General features: G+C 35.9%; 2 protein-coding genes across 2 annotated transcripts in view; one reads left to right on the top strand and one right to left on the bottom strand.

Moving 5' to 3' along the window:
* Positions 1 to 8,380, top strand: part of LOC127946395 (fibronectin type III domain-containing protein 3B-like) — a 53,490-nt gene extending 45,110 nt beyond the window's left edge. The window contains exons 23-26 of the mRNA XM_052542944.1: positions 2,138 to 2,347; positions 4,785 to 4,951; positions 5,384 to 5,511; positions 7,403 to 8,380. Coding sequence (XP_052398904.1) covers positions 2,138 to 2,347; positions 4,785 to 4,951; positions 5,384 to 5,511; positions 7,403 to 7,702 — 805 coding nt within the window. The 3' untranslated portion in view covers positions 7,703 to 8,380. The remainder of the gene's footprint in view (positions 1 to 2,137; positions 2,348 to 4,784; positions 4,952 to 5,383; positions 5,512 to 7,402) is intronic.
* Positions 8,381 to 9,632: 1,252 nt separating this feature from the next.
* LOC127946492 (growth hormone secretagogue receptor type 1-like) lies at positions 9,633 to 13,358 on the bottom strand. The gene is made up of 2 exons (XM_052543115.1): positions 12,566 to 13,358; positions 9,633 to 10,809 (listed from the first exon to the last, which is right to left on the bottom strand). The coding sequence occupies exons 1-2, from the start codon at positions 13,356 to 13,358 to the stop codon at positions 10,502 to 10,504; spliced, it is 1,101 nt and encodes a 366-aa protein (XP_052399075.1). The 3' UTR covers positions 9,633 to 10,501.
* Between the last annotated feature and the right edge of the window lie 4,393 nt (positions 13,359 to 17,751).

Here is a 17,751-nt window from a genome sequence, read left to right on the forward strand (position 1 = left end):
ATTTTTAAATGAAATTTAATTGTTCTTAAAATTGTCTTAAAGTCTTAAACTTACCTTAATAAAAGTATAATGACATGAAAAATACTGTAGTATTATGTAAAAATAAATTACAATATTACAGTACTATGTGTCTAAAATCCATGGTGTGTGTGTGTGTGTGTGTGTGTGTGTGTGTGTGTGTGTGTGTGTATATATATATATATATATATATATATATATATATATATATATATATATATATATATATAAAATATATATATAAAATATATCTCAAAACAAATTTGCATGAGGGAATGACTCTCTCTTGCGATCTACCTGCTAATGGGCTTCCAGAAAGTGAGTCTGTTAAATGTTTAATTTAGGGTAAATGCCAACATTAAATGGACCTCTCCAATGGGCATTGGGGTAATGGACAGTGAAACACATCCCCAATTAATATGCCAAATGCAAATGCACTCATAATAATCATATGAACATCTGAATATCAATGTCTCTAGTGGAAATAGAGGTTTCGATATCTTTCTTGAGCAGTCAAAAAAATAATAATAACATGTTCCAGCTCACCCTAATGACCAAATGTACCCAAAATCTATTTGGACACCTGAATTATGTAGATATTAAAGCATTAAATAACTAAAGATTAAATGCTGTGGTGGTGTCTGAAAATAAATTATGCTCAACGTTCTCTCTGAACCAATTTTTTGTCAAAGTAATTTTTAATGGATGTATGAATTGTTCTCACAGGTGCTATAGAAGCATCACAATTAATTATAAACATGATCACTAATGTTTGACAAGGACAAATTGTTCTAATGCTTTTGTCTTCATTTTAAAAGTATTTATTTCTAATTTAATACTAACAAATAAATGTATCACAATTTTCACAAACATATCAAGCAGTGCATCCATTTTCAGCATTGAAAATAGTAAGAAGAAATGTATTTTGAGCACCAAATCAGTATTTTGGAATGATTTCTAAAGAATAATGACTGCTGAAAATTCAGCTTTTGTTCATTCACAAAACTAAATTACATTTTCTAACATATTAAAATAGAAATAGTTATTTTAAACTGTAATATTTCTGAATATAACTGAATAAATGCAATCTTTGTAAACATGGGAGAGCCTTCAAAAAAAAAAAAATATATATATATATATATATATATATATCTCCATGTTATGCTGAATTCATTCAATATTTTCAGAGAATCAAGCCCCTTAAAAATATTTGTTTCCATACTGTTATTTTTGTAAAGTTAAATGCTGTAAATCAAGAGTTTTGAAAATTGTCGAATTTTTACTAGAAACCGAAAGTTTTAGATTTAGTAAATAAACTTTTTTTAGAGACCATAAAAAGTGTTCAAGGTCTCGTGAGGTTATTTACACATTACTTGTTAGACTTTCTGCTTCCATTAGTCCTAGATAATAGTATGTAAGGATGTACTTGTGCAAATCAACCTTTTTTTATTTATTTTTTTTATTTTTTTTTATTTTTTTGAGGGATAATTCACTCAAAAATGACATTCATGTTGTTCCAAACCTTTCTTCTTTCTATAAAACACAAAAAGAGAAATTTTAAAGAACGCACACACAAACACTGCTCTTTTTAGTTCAAGTAATAAATGACAGTAAATACAACTGGTTTCATACAGGTTTGGAACAATATGAGGGTGATTAAATGACTCCATGATTGGATTCTTGGATATCTATAGATAACTTCACAGAAATCCTCGTTTGAATGCGAGAGCACCCCTTCAGCCAAAGTAGTTCATTTTCCTCGGTGCCAGCAAACCGAGAGGAAAGGTCACAGAGCAGCTTGAGGCTGAAGATACCTGCATGCTTTAACTGGGATCGGAAATTAAACAAATAATGCAGAAATTGAACAAATGATGGCCACTTTAGACAAAGCTGCAGGAACTACAGACTCTTAATTATCTGATGATGTGGATGGAGTTTTTCTTAGAATAACTTCTTAGAATTTCTTTGATTTTTCCTTAGAATAGTCTGTAGGGACATTCAGGTAAAGAGAGATCATCTGAGGACAATCAAGAATTGATGTTAGAATTTACTAACGACTGAACAACACTGTCAGTTTTGATTTTAAACTGTGTTTCTTTTCTCTCTCTCCTTTTCACAGCCTGCAGATTCGAGCAGAAAATGAAATGGGCCCCGGGCCCTTCAGCCAGACCCTAACGGTGAGGACCAGACCCCTTCCGCCGTCTCCTCCAAGGCTGGAGTGTGCAGCGGTCGGACCTCAGAGTCTGAAATTACGCTGGGGTTTCAGCAGCCGAAGTCTACTCACCGACGACACAAGCTACATTCTGCAGATGGAGGACCGGAATCAGAGGTTCGCAGTGAGGGAGTGTGTCTAGGGATGAGCAAAACTCTTAGTTAGGCTCATTTGAATACATTTTTAGGAAATTCATTATTTTTAAGGTGTCTTCTGAAAATTTGAGAGAAAAAAGTCAAAAATTATTTAAAAAACAAATATATATATATATATATATTATTTCCAGATAAAATTAATTTTGGAATATTTTATAAATATTTTTATAAAAGTTATTTATTTATTTTAATTATAATGGTTTGAAAAATGTCTGCAACTCAAAATAAATAATTTTCAAATATTATTTGAATAATTTAATTAGAAATTTTGACTAATGCAATGATGGTATACAAGCTAATAATTTTACTTTGCTATCAACATTTTATTTATAAAATCTAACAATTTTTCTTGCACAGAAGAAATGAGTCGTAATGATTATACAGGCCTGTAGTTGATATTTTTTTTTTCTTCTTTTTTTTTTAAGAAGGTGATCCATAGGATCATACTTGAGGGTCCTTGGCATTAAAAAACTTAACCCCGTTATATGGACCTAATCTCTGTAACCTTTTATTGCACAAAAATATCATAGTTCTTAAAATTATAGAAATGTGCTGCTGTGATGGCAGTAGTAGCGGTTATGGACAGGTATGAAGCAATAAAATATTAATAACTTATTTTATCTCAGATATTTGCCAAGGCAATCTTTCTCATTTACATTTATTTTTTATTTTATTGTTTTAGTTGAAGTATCGGTTTATGATAATATCCCAGGTTCATAATTAAAAACAAAAGTCTTGTACTCGACATAAAAAGCTAGGTAAAATCACTCAAATCATGTAAATGTTCTTCTTGGTATATTCATTTGATTCATAGTGAAGCATATCTGTGTGTGTGTTTATTAGGGCTGGGACAACGCGTCGAGGTCATCGATGATGTCGACGCAAAAAATAAGTCGACGCAAAATATGCGCATCGATTCGTCGACCTGTTTTTATCTCACTAATGTTTTTCTTCATTGACCTTTTTTTTGGCGGCTGTCAAAGCCTTATTTGATCGGTGAGTAATGTAGAATAGAATGACTGCTGCGCCTGACAGGGCGTGTACGAGAGAGAGCCCCAGCTGCGCGCGCACACTCACAGTCTTCAAACAACTCGAGCGCTTCTTGCTCTCTCTCTCCCTTGTGCATATTAGTCAAAATCATTAAACACGATAGAAAAAGGGAGAAACCCCAAAGTTTCACACGCGCTCGCGCACTTATAGTCATCAAACTGTATTTTGGGTGACCTTTTTTATTGAATCCTAGACATCAAGTTGTTGTTATTTTCATCTGAAAGAAGAACTTTTTTCAGTAAGCTAGGCCCTATGTGTTCAGTAAGCTTGTTTCAGTAAGCTATGTGTTTTCAAGGCTTCAAGGTTTTATTGAATGATATCTCTATACAAGTGCAAAGTAATGCATTCTTAGTCAGTCTTTTATTTTGTAATTTTATGAGCAATAAACATATTGCAATGTTAAGGAATGCATGTTTTTTTCATTCAGATATGTAAATCAACATGTATAAATTGTTAGTAGTCAATTAATGGGGAGATAATCGAAATCGAATCGGTCCGGAAAAATTAATCGTTAGATTAATCGATCCATCGAAAAAATAATCGCTAGATTAATCGTTTAAAAAATAATCGTTTATCCCAGCCCTATTGCTGTCGTATGGCAGGTTCTTCTCTCTGGTGCAAGCAGATCATCTGAAAAGCACATTTTGCATTTGTCGGTCCATTAAGGTGGATTGAGCAAATGAGAAGACTCTATCTCAAAGCGCTGTTGGGAATTAGATTAGGAGACTCCTGCCTTAATGCTTTCTCATAGTCGCTCATCACTGACCCACAGATGACTCGTTTAGAAGCAAATGAAGACCTGTGTTCTTCTCGGTTTTGAGCTTTCAGCCTCAGTTCTGAAAAAGTTTAACCACATAAACGGTAAAGTCTGGACTCTTGAATTGAGGTAATGAAGGCCTGCCTCCACTAATCCTAAAAAAAAAAAAAAATCCTTTGCATTCAAGACTTTAAAAACAAATACTAGGCTGTCAATGATTGGAAAAAAAAAAACATAAATTATAATTAATTGGTCTCACTTTATATTAAGTGGCCTGTATACCTACAATGTACTTACTGTGTTCATTTTGCATTGCAAAACACTTTTGCTGCTATTAGGGTGGGATATGGTTAATATTAAGGACAGGTTTGGTGTTATAAGTAGGTGAAGGGATGGGTTAACAGTATAATTATAAATGTAATTACAGAAATCAATTACTCATTTATTTTTTAATGTGTATGCACACAATAAGTGTACTGAACCAAATGATTCATTTAAATGTAAGTACATAGTAGTTAAGGCCACTTATTATAAAGTGGGAACATTTTTTACGTTTGTTTATGTTTGTAATATGCTTTCAACATCTTTTTAGGTTTGTGGCAGTTTACCGAGGTTCAAGCCATACTTTTAAGCTGCAGAGACTGAACGAATCGAGCCGGTACCGTTTCCGGATCCAGGCGGTGAGCGATGCGGGCGAGGGGCCGTTTTCTGAGACGTACACCTTCAGCACCACCAAATCTCTGCCACAAACACTGAAAGGTACCACATTTATTTATATGTATTTATATTTTTTTAGTAGGTAGTACTAAGGTAGTACTTTTTAGGTAGTAATCAGAAGTAGTAGTGAATACATTTGTAATGTTAAGAATGATTTGTATTTTAAATAAATCCTGGAAAAGAATTCTGGAAAAAATCTTGAGGCAGCAAACATTGATAATAATAAGAAATGTTTCTTGAGCAGAGAATCAGCATATCAGAATGATTTTGTTTTAAACCTCATGTAACACTGAAGACTAGAGTGATGTGTTGCCATCAAAGGAATACATAACATTTATTTTAAACAGTTATTTTAAATTGTAATAATAATTCACAGTTTTACTGGTTTTACTGTTTTTAATCGATGAATGCAAAAATTATAGTGTAAAGACAAAAATGGGTAGTAAAAAAAAACGGACCCTTTTTTTCCCCCAGCCCCAAGAGTTGTTCAGCAAGAGGGAAATGCCTGTGAGGTCACATGGGAGAGTATTCCACCAATGAGAGGAGACCGAATCAGCTATGTGCTACAGGTGCTGGGAGGCAGAGATTCTGATTATAAACAGGTAAGATCCAAACTTCTCATTAAACCTCCTTTTTTATTATTATTATTTTCTTTTGAATCGCGTTTAAAACGACTGTTCCACTCAAATTGTTTCCAAGAACTTTGACTTGTTGGAAATGTTTGGAACTTTTGTTTGAACGGTTGCGATAAGAATATCATGTGGTATTTTCATTTTGTTTTTCTGGAAGAAATACCATCTTTTTCCATGTTAGATTTACATATGGCTATGGTCACTGCAGATGAGCTGTTGGTGAATGGAATTCATTCTGAACAGGAAATGGAAAACAGGGCTCAAGCTATTTGCATCATTTGCTCCTCGTTCCATTTTATATCTCGTCACAATCAGCATTTGAATGAAACTGAGTGCTTCCAAACACACAGTCCCACAGGATTCATTCAATTGTGCTGTGAAGTCGGAAAGGACACAGAAAGAGGGGAACGTGTGATTGTCACGATAAGGGTCCATTCAGGTGTTCAGTCGCTTATTGTTTTGAAATCATTTCTGGTACGCCACTTCCATGGTGCGATAAATCGAATGGAAGTTCACAAAATGTAAAATTGTATGAATTTATTTATTCATTAAAAAGACAAAATGCTCCTTTCCCCATCACATCCTTTGCCCTTTTTAATGAATATTATTGGATGACTCTCACATAGGAATATCCAGGTTGTATGTCACCCCAAATTCAAAAGAAAAACAAGAAATGATGTGCAGGTATTTTAAAGTGTTTTTTTTTTCTTCACTCAAATACTCATTACTGAAATGTGAAACAATTGCATTATTTTTTACTTTAAATTAATATAATTCAACAACCAACTATTTTTTCTGTTTAAATAATGTATAAACACTCATAATAATCTACATATGTTAAAATGATATACTAGATGAGGACTACATGAAGTTTAAACACAAATCTGAGTTTTCTGAATTTTCTCTTTCGATCAGTATGTCATTCGCTTGATTTCTACATTATTTCTGTGTTTTTACACTGGTTACCTCTGTCGCCGTCGTAAAATCTCATTGGCCCAAAGCCTTTCTCTATTTAAGCGTGTATTACATTTAAAATATGCTCTGATTGGTTGTCGTTTTGTCACACAGAACAGCAGTTTGTTTGAAGGGAATGTGTGGTGGATATTTTTTGATTCACCCTTATAGTCATTCATATGTTCTGTTAAATTCAGCCTCAATAAGTCACGCTTGATGGGGCTGTATTGCATAAAAAATCCCTTTTAATGAAGGAATGGAGTTCCCCGGGCTCTATATTAGCTTAACTAACAATTTAACTGTGCAGCCATGCAAATACCACTAGAAGGTGATTTTAATTCACTTCCATTATTTGTTCTTTTTTTCTGTTATTATTGCATGAATTATTCAAGATTAGATCAATATTTTCTTTGTCATTAATTGGAATTAATACAAAGACTGATTATGCACCCATTGGTCTGTCATGGCAGTAATATCAAAAATACCAAAATTGAGTTACCAGTGTTTGAGAGGCTTAAAACCTCTTGTGTTGCTATGGAGACAAACTGTGGTCCTTCTGAGAGCAGCATGTGACAGGTGAAACAAAGTCGCCTCCATACATTTGTCTTCAACAATGTTTAAGTGCTTTTTTCCCCTCTTTTTATTTTCCATTTGCTCACTGGTCTTGTTTTTCTGTGTATGTTCCCATGCTTTTGGGTCAACATCTGCCATACATCTTCTGTTCTATATTGCACTTGTGGCACGTAACAGATTATTAGGTCATATTTTCATGGTTATTAATGCAGTGTCCTGTTTCATGCAGACATCCTTGCAAAAGGCATGTGGATTCCCAAGATTTTTAGTGCACTCAGTGAAACAGAAATTGTAACTGTGTGGGCTAATGCATTACTTTCCTTCTGTCCTTCAGGTGTATAAAGGAGATGAGACGTCCTTCCAGCTCTCTGGCCTGCAGTGGAACACTGACTACCGCGTGCGAGTGTTTGCATGCAGGCGCTGCATGGACACCCTCCAGGAGCTGTGCGGGTCCTTCAGCCCATCCGCCCACTTCAACCTGCGGCGGTCTGACGCCACACTGGCAGTGGAAGCGGATATCACCAGGGTGCCCATGGGCAAAACCCTCAGTGATGGACAGTTTGCTGGCCTCATAGTATTTGGGGTGGCCTTTCTCTCTGTCCTAATGGCCTTCCTGCTTCAGCTTCTGATTTAGAGCCGTTCTCGTCGTCTCTTCAGTTTTTAAACTACAGCTTGCAGAAACATAAATGCAAAGACTGTTTTTGACCAAAATACACCTTTAACAGTTTTAAAAGCAATCACGCGAGATGAGTTACAGCTTGGTTAACAGATTGGTAATGATGAAATTTACTGTTTGGCGTCTGTGCCATTTTTTTTTTTTTTAAGTTTAAGATGCTGTGCATATTTTTATATTTAGGAGATTTCAACACTAAATGAATAAGTGGCGTTCTGGATCTCAAGTTCAAGTATCAGATGCATATCTGAGGAGGTTTTTTTTAATGGTCAGTCCTATTTATCTTTAAATCAGTGTCTAGACAGCTAAACGGCATCAATGCTTTCGTTCCCTTATCTGTGCCCCAGGAACGTCTGTCTAAAAGCTTCTTAAAAGCTTTATTTGTTATTTCCTCTCTTGTTTATCTTTAAAAAGGTGTCCTTGGGCTGCCTGTACAAAAAAAAAAAAAAAAAGTAAAGAAAATACAGTGTCAGTCCAAAGAGAGTCAAATGACAGTCTTTGCAATCAATCATCAGTGTACAGCGTTGTGAAGTCTGGAGTGTTTGTATCTCAGGGACTTGGGAGGGCCGTGTGAACATGTGCCTTGAAATCCACAAATCCAAACTTTTGTGCCGCATCATTTCAGATCTGCTGCTTACAGTATTCCATTAACCCTTTACCCTGGTCACATTATACATTAAATGATCATGTTTACTAGCTCAGTCAGCCCTTAACCAAAGTTAGTAAGCATTTAAGATATAACAGTTTTGTTAGATTTATTTATGCTCTATTCCTGTACTTTATAATGGAAATCACAGTGCAATCTTCATTTATTTATTACAAGAATCAGAAACATCATTTTCAGCATTTTCCTCATGTAGCATGTCTTTTTATTAAGGGGATTATGACAAATCTTTATTTTATTTTTTTCCAAATATAGCACAGTATTTTAACTTCATTAACCTGGCTTATTTCAGATATAAATGTATTGTTTTTATTCTGGTCATTGTTGTTGTATTTTTTTTTTTTTTTTTTTTTTTGCTTTGGTTCGGTAAAGGTTGATATCTGATCAATTATGTCTTTTATTTTAGATTTTTAAAATATATTTTTCATTCTACTTCTTTTAATCATCTATTCATCTACTCTTCATCTAGTAGACTATATATGTATTGCTAAAGTTTTTAGACAAACATTCCATTGTTTTCTGATTAAAAGAAGTTGAAATGACTTGACATTATAAAACTTGAAGTGGAAACACTTGAAGAACACTTTTTAAAAGACCCAGATTTTTTAAGTGGAAAAAATAAATGTTTGTTTGTTTTTCATTTTTTTTGCCGCATTTAGCTGGACATTAGGTAAAAATTGGCCTAGACATAGATTTCCATGCTTGCAAATTGTTTCATGAAAATCATTCCATATTACAATTTTTTTTAAACCGTACTGTCACATTTATTGATGTAAATTATAATCGTAGACATATTTAAAAAAAAATGCGTATCAGTTTAAATGTATAGATATTGAAAATACTACCCTTTGTATTTAAGATGATTATGTATCTTTAGTATATATGTAATATATTTATACACAATAAATTTTTTACAGTTTCTGAAATGTGTTTGCATTTACATCAATTATATTAAGTTTTTTAAATGTATTCATTCAGTTTAATTAACATTTTTATTTTTCCTTTACAAAAGCACACACAAATTTATATATATATATATATATATATAAAATAGCCTATTATTTTATTGTCTTTTGATTTGATTTTGTAAAAGGACAGAACCAGTTTCTCTGAGTTTTTTTTTTTTCTTTTTTTTTTTTTTTAAGGCAATCTGTATAGTCAATAGCACAAAACAAATATTTTTTAATACATTGTTTTCCATACATTGTATCGTAGTGTGCATTAAAGGAAAATAAACACAATATATTACATTTTTTAAATCAAGTAATAATGAATGACATTAAAAACTTTATATTACACTAACACATTCCATACATTGTATCGCAGTGTGCATTAAAGGAAAATAAACACACTATATGAAATATCTTTCATAAATATTAAAGTTGTTTAACAAACATCTCAAGAAACAGTTTTTATTAGAATGTCATTGCCAACCAGCAACATAGGCCTACACAAAACTACTGTGGCAGCAGTGTTCACAAACCTGCAGTAAGTGCACTTTTTATGGCTGCTGCATATTTATGTAAAATAATAACACAAGCTTGGTGAGAGGTTTTTATGGCATGGGATTTTTTTCATTCAGCACCATTGTATCTCATAGGGTGCGATGTGAAGAGTGCTTACATCTACAGTGCTCTGTCATCCAGTACTTCATACAGTTTAAGGCATTTTTGGGTTAGTATGCAGCTCATAGAGTTTGCATGAATACCAGGGTAAAGGGAAACATTACACTGCTTGTGTCTGTTGATGATGGTATGCCTGTGTATAAACATTCTCATAAAATAAAATAATATTTTGTGTATGCACAAGGTATGTTGCACCTAAAATGCAACCATCAAAAAAAGCCTTTTTTTTAAACCCCAAAAACATTTCAATATTAGATTACTATAAAATGTTATAATATTTTCAGTGCTCAGCAGATTGAGTTATTTTTACTATGTGTACAGGCTAAACTGAAAATATGCAAAGACTTCAATGAAATCTTATGGTTGAAATTAAATATCACCAAAAATTATGAGGTTAATGTTGACTCGTTTCCATTTCGTCTATTAAGTCTGTTAAAAAGTGCACATTTATTAAACGAGGCCTTTCCTGTGTCACGTGCTCCAGCTGTATTCATTCCAAACCAAAACACTATCCGCGTTCACGATGCTCTGCACTGATTGTCCGGGGGCGCGCTTCACTCCGAACAGTTTGCACGCCGCGCTCCTGTACTTCTTTGACATGATGTTGTAGAGGATGGGGTTGATCGCGGCGCTGAGGTAAAACAGCACGAATGAGACCAAGTTGCAGTATTCGCTGATCTGGGAGATGAGAGGAGAATTGGCCTCGGATGACTTGGAGAAGAGATAACGACCGACGTGGAACGGCAGCCAGCAGAGAACAAACGCTAGAACCACCACAGCTGACAGAGAGAAAGACAGTTAATATCTGTAATGTTTTAAAAGGGTTTAATGTTTAATTATAGAAATAAGAAGTACTATTAATACGATATTCTTGCAATACGTGCGTTTAGGAAATGTATTATATACAGGTGCTGGTCATATAATTAGAATATCATCAAAAAGTTGATTTATTTCACTAATTCCATTCAAAAAGAGAAACTTGTATATTATATACATTCATTACACACAGACTGATTTATTTCAAATGTTTAATTCTTTTAATTTTGATGATTATAACTGACAACTAAGGAAAATCCCAAATTCAGTATCTCAGAAAATTAGTATATTACTTAAGACCAATATAAAGAAAGAATTTTTAGAAATCTTGGCCAACTAAAAAGTATGAGTATGTACAGCACTCAATACTTAGTTGGGGCTCATTTTGCCTGAATTACTGCAGCAATGCGGCGTGGCATGGAGTTGATCAGTCTGTGGCACTGCTCAGGTGTTATGAGAGCCCAGGTTGCTCTGATAGTGGCCTTCAGCTCTTCTGCATTCTTGGGTCTGGCATATCGCATCTCCCTCTTCACAATACCCATAAATTTCCTATGGGGGTAAGGTCATGCAAGTTTGCTGGCCAATTAAGAAGAGGGATACCATGGTCCTTAAACCAAGTCCTGTTGGAAAATGAAATCTGCGTCTCCATAAAGTTGGTCAGCAGCAGGTAGCATGAAGTGCTCTAAAACGTCCTGGCATACAGCTGTGTTGACCTTGGACCTCAGAAAACACAGGGGACCAACACCAGCAGATGACATGGCACCCCAAACCATCACTGACTGTGGAAACTTTACACTGGACCTCAAGCAACATGGATTGTGTGCCTCTCCTCTCTTCCTCCAGACTCCGGGACCCTGATTTCCAAAGGAAATGCAAAATTTACTTTCATCAGAGAACATAACTTTGGACCACTCAGCATCAGTCCAGTCCTTTTTGTTTTTAGATGCTTCTGATGCTTTCTGTGGTTCAAAAGTGGCTTGACACAAGGAATGCGACAGCTGAAACCCATGTCTTGCATACGTCTGTGCGTAGAGGTTCTTGAAGCACTGACTCCAGCTGCAGTCCACTCTTTGTGAATCTCCCCCACATTTTTTAGTTGTTTGAAAAGTTTCACTTTTTGAATGGAATTAGTGAAATAAATCAACTTTTTAATGATATTCTAATCGTATGACAAGCACCTGTATGCACTGAAGAAAACATTTTATTTAAATATTAATTACCATCAAAATGAAGAAGAAATGAAGACAGATAGTCCTACTATTTCTGACTAAAAGAGCCGAGTTTAAAACGTTCAAGTTGCTGTTCCTTATCAGCTGTAAACAGCCAATATTCATTCTGATTATTGTTCATAATAAATGTAAATTGTAATGTAAATAAATGCAAATGTATGCGATATTTTATTATAAAATATATATAAAAACTTTTGTTGTGTTTCCTCTATATTTTGTAAAAAAAATCACTACAACTCATTGCTTTATTATGCACATGGAATTTAATTAGCATGTCTAAATAGTAAATAGGGTCCTGTTAAATGTAAACAAATGTGTATTTAATCATTAAATTAGCCTTTTTATAATATCAAGTACAATTTATTAAACAATTACATATTTAAAGAGAAAATTATTTTGTTAGGTTCCCTGAGTGAAAGTTGATCTATTAAATTATTCTGAAATACACAAACATAGTTTATCAGACTTTTCAGGGCATTGTTGAGCTCACCCAGCATTTTGACCGTTTGTTTATTGTTCTTTTCACGACTCGAAATGGGTCCTACAGGATTCTCCTTTCTTCTCCACAGTCTTCTGCCAATGAGGCTGTATAACACTGTCAAACAGAGCACCGGGAGGAAGAAAAACACGCTGGAGACCCACACCATCATAGTAAGAAGTCCGGAGCGGATGGCATATTCGGTGGCTTTACACTCATTGGTTTCCCAGGGGTTCGTGCCGTTCTCATGCTCAACCCCAACCAGAATGAATATGGGTCCCGCGCTACACAGAGCCACAGTCCAGAGGAGTAAAATCACCCCTTTTACCCGACCCCGCGTAACGATGACTTTTGCCCTGAAGGGAAAACAGATAGCGAAGTATCTCTCCACGCTGAGAGCGGTGATGTTGAGGATGGTGGAGTACGTGCAGCTTTCGCTCACGAACTGAAAGAGTTTGCACAGCTCGTCGCCGAAGTTCCACGGTCGGTACCGCCAGACCCGGTACAGGTCGAGGGGCATGCAGAGGAAAATCAGCAGGTCTGAAAGTGCCATGCTGCAGAGGTAAAGGTTGGTGGTGGTTCGCATGTCTTTGTATTTAGTGACCACCAGGAAGGTCAACAGGTTCCCAGCGATTCCGACGAGGAACAGGAAAGAGCACGTCACTGTGATCCCAGTCAGGATAGGCACTGGGAAGAGATGGACCGGGTACTCAAAGTCCTCAGCAGTTGCATTACTATCCATTATGTCCTCAGCGCACAAGGTGATGCTGAACAGGCAGCTGGACACGTTTGTCCAATTAGTCATTATGTTGAGATTTTAGAGGATATGCATGGGCTTAGTGGCACCTCGTGATTTCCACCGAACTGTTGTTTCCATGCACATCTTACAGGTGTTCAATGCACACTGCAGTGTATGAGAAGTGCACGCGAGTAACCTGTCAATGGATCGCCGCCGAGTTGCGCGCAGGGGGGTACACGATCATGCGCACTGGATGTCTTGACTAATTGTACTGTTGAAATGCAAATTTAGTGCAAACTCTCTTTTCGTTTGCGATGTTTTTTTTGTTTTTGTTATTTTGTGCTGGCAACCTTTCTTAGCGTATAGAATATTTCTAACAAATAATAGACAAATAATGCTCTTTTTTATTTACAAGGTAAAGGGCATTTTTGTTCGTTTTATGCCACCTGGCGGTGTCACCAGACCATCTTATACGAAAGTTTACTGTGTGTCACCGAAATAGGAAATCCTCATGCTTTGCTTGAATATAGTAAGATGCTGCTGTCCAGGGTGCTGAAAGCTGTTTGACGGCTGCCGTTTGGCCATACTTACCTTTTAAATATAAAATTGCTAGATTCTAAACTAAGATTTTTCTCTTATCTGTTGTGTCACTCTAAGAAATATATTTATTTAAAGGTTAAACGTAGTAACAGTGTACAGCGTAAACATGCCTAATCAATATTAATCAATAAATAAATAAATAAACTAGAGACACACTTTTCAGTTGAGCATTTCATATGCTTTCGCATCCAGCACCATCATCATGTTCAATATCAATTGTAATTTATGAATGTATTTAGCTAATAAATGTTGTTAGGGTACTGTCATTTTTTCTACAAGAAAAATATAAAACAACCTAAAACTAATAGTGGCTTATATATATATAATAAGACCAAGGAGATCTCTGCACAACCAATGAGACTCTCTGCCCAACTCTATGCACACTGCACATTTTTAAGATAACCTAACTATGCAACTCATCCTCACTGAACATTGTTTACATCTCTGCACATCATCTGTGTAGCAGATTCTTTGTAGCATCTCTACACATTGTTAATATATTGTGTACATTTTTTATCATTCGTATTTAATTTCTCTTCTTATTTTTTCTTATTACTATTTTTCTTTATATTTCATTATTTGTATTTAATTTTCTTTTTTTTCTTCTATTTTTTTGCTAATATTTAATTATTTGCATTTAATTTTCTCTCTCTCTCTCTCTCTCTCTCTCTCTCTCTCTCTTTGTTTTTTTTTTTTTTGTTTTGTTTTGTTTTGTTTTTTGTTTGTTTTAGGCTTGTGAGACAGAGTTCAGGTGTTGATTCCTGTAAGAGTTCCTTGTTTTTTCAGACCGTGACCACCTTCTGATCCAGTCAAATGGCATCAATAATCTTACAGACAAATTGTATCAATAATCCTACACAGTACTAGCATTCGGACTATTTCTGGCCTTTTCCCTCTGGTAGGTGGAATCTACATTATGAATTACTGAGATCTTTGGCTAGTCTTGGCCATATCAGAACAGGAATGCACGTCTCACAGCTCGGTTAATTAATTTAGCCAAAAGCTCTTTATCTCCCAGCCATCTAGTAGTCTTCCTGGGGACAGTTATCGATTCTGCCCAGATGCAGATTATGTTGGAACACTCCCTGATGATTCAGCGGCTAGAGGTGTCATTCAGACTTGGAACTTCACATCCCCTCAGGGTTTTCAAAACGATACTCAGCCTCATATCAGCTGCTTCCTATGTGATTCCTCTGGGCCTGTTTCATATACGGCCCCTCCAGTATTGGTTCAAAGCCCATGTCCTACCCCATGCTTGGCGCCTGGGATGTTTTCATGGGTATCCCACTTCTGCATCAGAGATGTGGCCCCACGTAAAAACCCTTGCCTGTTTCAGGCATCCCATTTTGGACTGACCAATGGGAAGGTGGTCATGATAGATGCCTCCAACTCAAGTTTAGGAGCTTGTACAAAGGCAGGCAAGTGTTTGGCTCCTGGTCAAAACTGGAGCAATGCTTAAACATCAACAGCCTCAAGATAATGGTCCTAGCCCTAAAAACCTTCCTGCCAGCCTTAAAGGGCCATTGCATTCTGGTCTGTTCAGACAGCATGTTGGTGGTAATCTTTATAAATCACCAAGGCAGTCTCAGGTCACGCTCCCTACACAGGTTGGCTCAGTTACAATTTTATGGGCACAGGCAAACTCCTCTCATTGAGAGCAGTTAATGTGCTGGCCAGACTGAACCAGGGAGCAGATATGATGTCCATTGGCAATGTAGCTCCAGGAGAATGGAGACAACTTCCCCAAATGGTTCAAACTATCTAGTCTGTCTCAAGGAAGGCAGAAGTGGATCTTTTCACCTCAGAAGACAACTTTTACTGCCCTGTTTACTTTCAAAACAGCGAGATGCCCTGGTCCACAATTGTCCCAGCACTTGCCTTTATGCCTTCCCCCCAGTTGCCCTGCTTTCATAGGTCATCAGATGTATCAGGGAAGTTAGATGTTCGGTCCTCCTGGTGGCCCCACTCAGACATGGTAACCAGAGTTGATTTAGCTGCTATTGGCAGCCCCCTGCCGATACCATTGAGGACAGATCTACTCTCACAAGAGATGATTTGGCATCCCCAGCCATAGCCGTTGATCTTTCATGTGTTATAACTTGGATGTCCCTGCCCTACAGGCATGGATTTTGTCCACTTAAATTTACCTAGTTCACTTTGTAAGTGGAGAAGGTTTTGTTGTGTAGTCTTCAGCAGAGAAATCTTGGGTCTCATTGTTAGCTTAGTGCTCCCTATATGCGTCAGTGAAGCAACAGGAGGACCCTTCAAAAGGGAACGCTCTGGTTACTAATGACACAAAATCGTTTTCAAAATCGACAAAGAATCGCCTGCGATTTTAACATTGATTTTGTGTAGACTGTCACTGAATTACAGCTCAATGTAGTAAATGCCAACCGGTGTTGCCAAGTCTGTGGTTGTTTTTCATGTCCGCTGGTCAAAGCAACCCCAATACAAATAACGTGATATTAGCTCCTAAAATGTGAATTTTACCAAGGCAACCCTGCTAAAAAACGTACATTTTAACCCCGGGAAGCAATGTTTTATTGGGGAACCTTCTGGAAGAGCAATTGGGCTAGTTTTGGACTAGTTTTGAGAAGCAACTGGGCAGGATTTGTTGTGAACACCTGGCAACCCTGATCTGAATGCACGTGCTGGGGATATACTTCTAATTACAGGAGCGTCTTTACTGATGAGATGTGCATGAAAATCACATTCGATATTTTGCACAGCCCTAAGATATGGTTTATAAAAGTTTTAAATATGGATATTTTTCTTACAAAAATGCATTTATTCACTTTCCGGAATCCTTCATTAACCCCCAGAGCCATGTTGGGCACTTTTTATGATGGATGGACAAAGTTTATTGGACTTCTATTGGACTATTGAATACTACCATCCATTCACTGCCATTATAAAGCTTGAAAGAGCTAGGACGTTTTTAAATATAACTCTAATTGTATTTGTCTGACAGAAGAAAGTCATACACACCTAGGATGGCTTAAGGGTGAGTAAATCGTTGGGTAATTTTCATTTTTGGGTGAACTATAACTTTAAGTGGGTTTGGATGGAACACAAAGCCGAATTTGACCACATGATGGCAGCATTGTAACTTAAAAGATATATATTTTGGTTATGAGTTACAAAGCATTTGACTCTTCACATCTAACACAATTTCAAAATAGTTGAAAAAAAAATACTATAGAACCTGAAGATTTAATACAGTAATGAATTTACTGAACAATATTGTGTTTCAAGTTTATGTGATTTAATATTCCATTTTCAAAGCCCCTTCCTGCTTTTCCAGTATTTAAGGTGTCAAGGTGAGGACTGTAAGAACAGCCCTGACAAACAGAAAGCTGCATCCGGTTTGGTGTACAGCCACACACACACACACACACACACACACACACACAATTTATTAAAATCTGAAACATGATTTGATTGTTATCATCCTTGGAGCCAGACATTTACTTAAAAAAGATATGACCTCTAAACAATGACCATACCCAAAATAGAAAATTGTATTGCTGTAAAAGATAACACAAGTAAAATTGGATAATTATTATTATTATTATATTAATTTATTCTGAGAGGGTATAGTCCCAGGGGCAGCGCTCTCTCTCTCTCTCTCTCTCTCTCTTTCTTAATGTGTGATTAAAATAAGTGATGCAGTGTCAATAGGAATGTTTGATTTTTCATGCATGAAAGTAGACCAATGACTATCATGACTGAATAAGAAGCCTGTGACGTAAGCTGTGCTTTTTTTTTTTTTTTTTGCGAGATTAGTTCAAGATATAGCGCCTGATAACGTAAAAACCGTGTGAACTGATAACCATAATTTAAAAGCATAATCAGAAAA

The sequence above is a fragment of the Carassius gibelio genome, chromosome A24, assembly GCF_023724105.1.
Source record: "Carassius gibelio isolate Cgi1373 ecotype wild population from Czech Republic chromosome A24, carGib1.2-hapl.c, whole genome shotgun sequence".
Classification (NCBI taxonomy): Eukaryota; Metazoa; Chordata; class Actinopteri; order Cypriniformes; family Cyprinidae; genus Carassius; species Carassius gibelio.